Genomic DNA, 3,913 nt, shown 5'->3' with positions numbered 1-3,913 from the left:
GGACCGTGCTTTCCTGAACTTCCAGAACAACCTCAGCCAGGTACTTTTCACCTCCACAGCCCCGAATCCGGATCAGCCCCGCCCCCCCCGCCAAGTTCTCTGGGGAATTCCCCCAAAAAAAGTCGGTTTTAGATTTCTTTTTTAATTGATGGATATTAAATCAAAGCCTACATTCAGGAAAGTCCCCAGCTGGCTCCAGCCGGCGTTAGTACAATGCTTCCTCTCCCCTGAGAGTGGCATTTAACACCCGCATTTTTCAAATATGATGCAATGGGTTGCATCCCTCTTTATTGGGATGTTAATGATACCCTTCATATGGTATCCGGAGAGCCCTGGGTTCATCACTTCCAGACTAAAGGGCAACTGCACACTGAGTCGGGAAGCATAAAGGACTGAGTTTATGGGGTGTGTTTTTAACTGAGGGTACAAATCACCATGTGGTTAAAGGGTCTGTCCAGGCATTGCTGCCATGTTTACAGTGTAACTTACAGGTCTGCATTTTCTCTGTTGCCTGCAGACTCCTCTTCACCTGGCGGTGATCACCGATCAGCCTGAAGTTGCCGAGCATCTTCTGAAGGCCGGATGCGACCTGGAAATGAGAGATTTCCGAGGAAACACCCCCCTGCACATTGCCTGCCAGCAGGGCTCTCTCAGGAGCGTCAGCGTCCTCACGCAGTACTGCCAGCCGCACAACCTCCTCCCTGTCCTGCAGGCAACCAACTACAACGGTACGGGCATGCTGCTGTACGTCTCTGTCGGTGTGCTGTACCAAGGGTAGAGTTGTTGTCCCGTAGAGCTCAAAAGATCTCTGGAGAGATGGAGGAGAATCGTTATGCCCATTTGAGAGTTGATGAGCCCAAAGCACACAGCAGTGTCTGGCTTCTTTAAGACGTCAACTGTTGTGTAGGCCTCCTCACTATTGATTATTGGCTCTCGTGGCTTTGAATTTTGCATTTTTAGTGAGTACTTTTGCAGTGCTCCTTTTTTTTCTCTGGTTAAAATAAGTTGCAGTCAAATACTGGAATAAAGCCTCTAGGAAATCTTTCAAAAATCCAACCCTGTTATTCATACTTACTGGAAGCTGGAAAGCTCTTCTAGAAAACACCCTTTTGCCATGGGTGAATTGCAAACTTATATATCATCCTGTCCTATGATCTTGACTTTAATTGAATGATAGGGCGTTAGGTTAGACTTACTCAAATTTTACCCTTATTTGTGTTTTGCAGGACATACATGTCTCCATTTGGCATCTATTCAAGGATACCTGGCTATTGTTGAATACTTGCTGTCCTTAGGAGCAGATGTAAATGCTCAGGTATGTAATGTACACTGTGAATTTAACCGAGCAGGGCTGTGTAGTCGTAAGAATCAACAGGTTTGGCACCAGCTCCGGCTCTCCTAACATGCCAAACCTTGTGTTTATTTTCATGCAGGAGCCGTGCAATGGCAGAACGGCACTACATTTGGCTGTCGACCTGCAGAATTCGGACCTGGTGTCGCTTCTGGTGAAACACGGGGCGGATGTGAACAAAGTGACCTACCAGGGCTATTCCCCCTATCAGCTCACGTGGGGAAGAGACAACTCCAGCATACAGGAACAGCTGAAGCAGCTGACCACAGCCGACCTGCAGATGTTGCCAGAAAGTGAGGACGAGGAGAGCAGTGAATCGGAGCCTGAGTTGACAGAGGATGAAGTAAGTAGCTGTTTGCACCTTTCCAAGAGAAGGGGAAAATCTTGCCCTTCATAGGTTTTTTTTTTTTGGTGGTGCTGCTCTGGTGACATGCTCCAGTGATCTCTTACCTATATAACTGATGGGTATAAATAACTCATAAAGTAAGGTTATGCTGTCAGGCATCAGCAAGATGGCCATTGGTGCAAGCATATAAATAGAATAAATTTAAGAATAAAATACAGAAAATGTATGAGGGAATGGAGGCTAACTTCATGCAACACGAGTCTCTGAACATCATTCTGTTGCTGACATTGACAGAACCTCGTGAGATAAAATTCAAGTTAATGGGTGGTTTTCTCCTCCCCAGCATTTGTTTTTCTAATGTTCTCAGTGCTGTTAAATGGCAAACGTAACCAAGTGTAGAAATTTTATACACTGCCAAAGTCAGGGCATGCAGGATTTGGCGGTTATCCCAGAGCAGACATGATACTCCCAGTAAGCGTTTTGCATTAACAGCCTTTTGTTTTTTCTTCCAGCTTATATACGATGACTGCCTTATTGGAGGACGACAGCTGGCATTCTAAAGCAGCGCTTTCTGTGGAAAGAAGGGACTGTGTACATATGTATAGAAAAAGGACTGACTTTTTTCATTTAAAAAGAAAGTCGCAGCGTGGAGGGAGAAACCAGGAGGGCAATACTACACTGCCCGGCAAGGAGCACGTAATTGTAACAGGACGGTTCCAGGTTCTGGCCTGTGTTTAAATACAGGAGTGGGATGTGTAACATCAGTAGAGATCTGTGGTTATTTGCACCACCTGATAAAGAGCCACATAGCCAGTCTTCTCAACCCTACGAAGCTAACAGACTGCACGTCCAGCCTGCTAGTTCAGAGAGCTGTCCCGTGGCACGGGCGCGCTCGTCCTCTCACGGCAAGGCAGGCTCGTGCCAGTGCCCCGTCTCCTTGGAGGTGGTGTGTAAATTTGTCTTGGGCTGATGGCACTCCTTGGCCTCGCTGACCGACCTCAGCTGCTCTCGGTGGGGTGTCCCAAGCAGAGGAGTCAAACCAAGGGACTGGTGACCTCCTGGCTGTAAGGAGAAAGGTAGCAATGATGTTAACTGTGGGCATTGGAAACAGTGTGTTTCACACCATGTGTGTCATAATTGCTACACTTTTTAGCAATTGTATATTGTGTAAATACTGTACATTTTTTGTTTATAATTATTTTGGTACATGTGAGATATGTATTTATTAAAAAAAGATTACCGTACCTGGTCTGTAAAATGGTTCATTGCCCACCTCTTTGTCCTGAGATACGTGGGATCCACCCGCTTTGCTTTTTAAGAAACGTTTATCACCTAGTAGGCCGATGGGGTCACAGGCTCAGGGGTTTTGGTGGCTCGCCTCGGCAGCGGTAGGACGCCTAAGCAGCGCTCAGCCCTTCTGCTGCGGCTAATTTTGGAAGCGGACGTACGTGTCGCTTCCTGCGCCCGTTGCGGCAGGCGGGTCGGGGGGCTGGGATTCCCCCCCCCGCCACCGCGCGAGAGGGGTTTTGAGGCCGTCTGTGGCGGCGCCTGCCCACCCGCCCTCGTGGCACCTTTTATTCCAGCTGCCGGCAGCTCTTGCCGCGACTTGCCGGGGGGGTTGGAGGTTTGCAGCGCAGCCCCGCGCCCGCCCGCGCTCTCGTTTATCACCTGGCCTGGCTCCGGTTTGAACTCGGACACCTTTGGATTTTCCAAAGGGGATTTCCGCGGGAAGAGGGAGCACACGCCCGGGAACGCGTGCTGCTGCCTTCCACCCCCGAAATTCAGGCGCGGGGCCTCCCCGGGCTACCCGCTGCGGGGGCTACGGCTCCCCTTGTCAAATCCACAGCGGTGGGGGATGCGGCTTTAACCCGCTTCGGCTACTCCCGTGCGTTTCGCTCCAGCATTCAGGCAGACAGAACCTGCTCGCATCCTCAGCTGCACCTGGCTATCCTTCGGACTAATTTAGCCTCGGATTTTGGCCCGTTGTGTGACCACCTAAAGGATGGGTTGCATGGAGGGTGGCCTTCCCCCTTCCTCCCGTGCCGTAACCCCCTGGACGGGGCGCAGCAGAGCTGCTGACGCAGGACCAAGCTCTGCCAAGAGTGGTGGCCAGGGGACTCTGTGCTGCTGGCACCTGGCCCGGTTCAGGCCACCGGAGAAGGCCATGGCTCCAGGTTGTGGCGGGGCACCCCATTCCTTTTTCCCCACGGCCCTTC

At 50.5% G+C, this 3,913-nt stretch overlaps 1 protein-coding gene across 1 annotated transcript; it reads left to right on the top strand.

Moving 5' to 3' along the window:
- The first annotated feature begins 6 nt into the window (after positions 1 to 6).
- NFKBIA (nuclear factor of kappa light polypeptide gene enhancer in B-cells inhibitor, alpha) lies at positions 7 to 2,856 on the top strand. The gene is made up of 5 exons (XM_010290385.1): positions 7 to 40; positions 518 to 728; positions 1,227 to 1,315; positions 1,434 to 1,694; positions 2,210 to 2,856. Exons 2-5 carry the CDS (start codon positions 596 to 598, stop codon positions 2,255 to 2,257), a joined length of 531 nt encoding a protein of 176 aa, XP_010288687.1. The 5' UTR covers positions 7 to 40; positions 518 to 595; the 3' UTR covers positions 2,258 to 2,856.
- Positions 2,857 to 3,913: the final 1,057 nt, after the last annotated feature.

Source organism: Phaethon lepturus, unplaced genomic scaffold, assembly GCF_000687285.1.
Source record: "Phaethon lepturus isolate BGI_N335 unplaced genomic scaffold, ASM68728v1 scaffold13997, whole genome shotgun sequence".
NCBI lineage: Eukaryota > Metazoa > Chordata > Aves > Phaethontiformes > Phaethontidae > Phaethon > Phaethon lepturus.
The sequence above is the reverse complement of the archived record's forward strand: the minus strand, read 5'-3'. Positions and strand labels throughout refer to the sequence as shown.

Coding starts and splice junctions, on each gene's coding strand:
- NFKBIA (XM_010290385.1), top strand. CDS start 596: ATGAGAGATTTCCGAGGAAACACCCCCCTGCACATTGCCTGCCAGCAG. Junction 1,316..1,433: donor GAGCAGATGTAAATGCTCAG/GTATGTAATGTA, acceptor ATTTTCATGCAG/GAGCCGTGCAATGGCAGAAC. Junction 1,695..2,209: donor CTGAGTTGACAGAGGATGAA/GTAAGTAGCTGT, acceptor TTTTTCTTCCAG/CTTATATACGATGACTGCCT.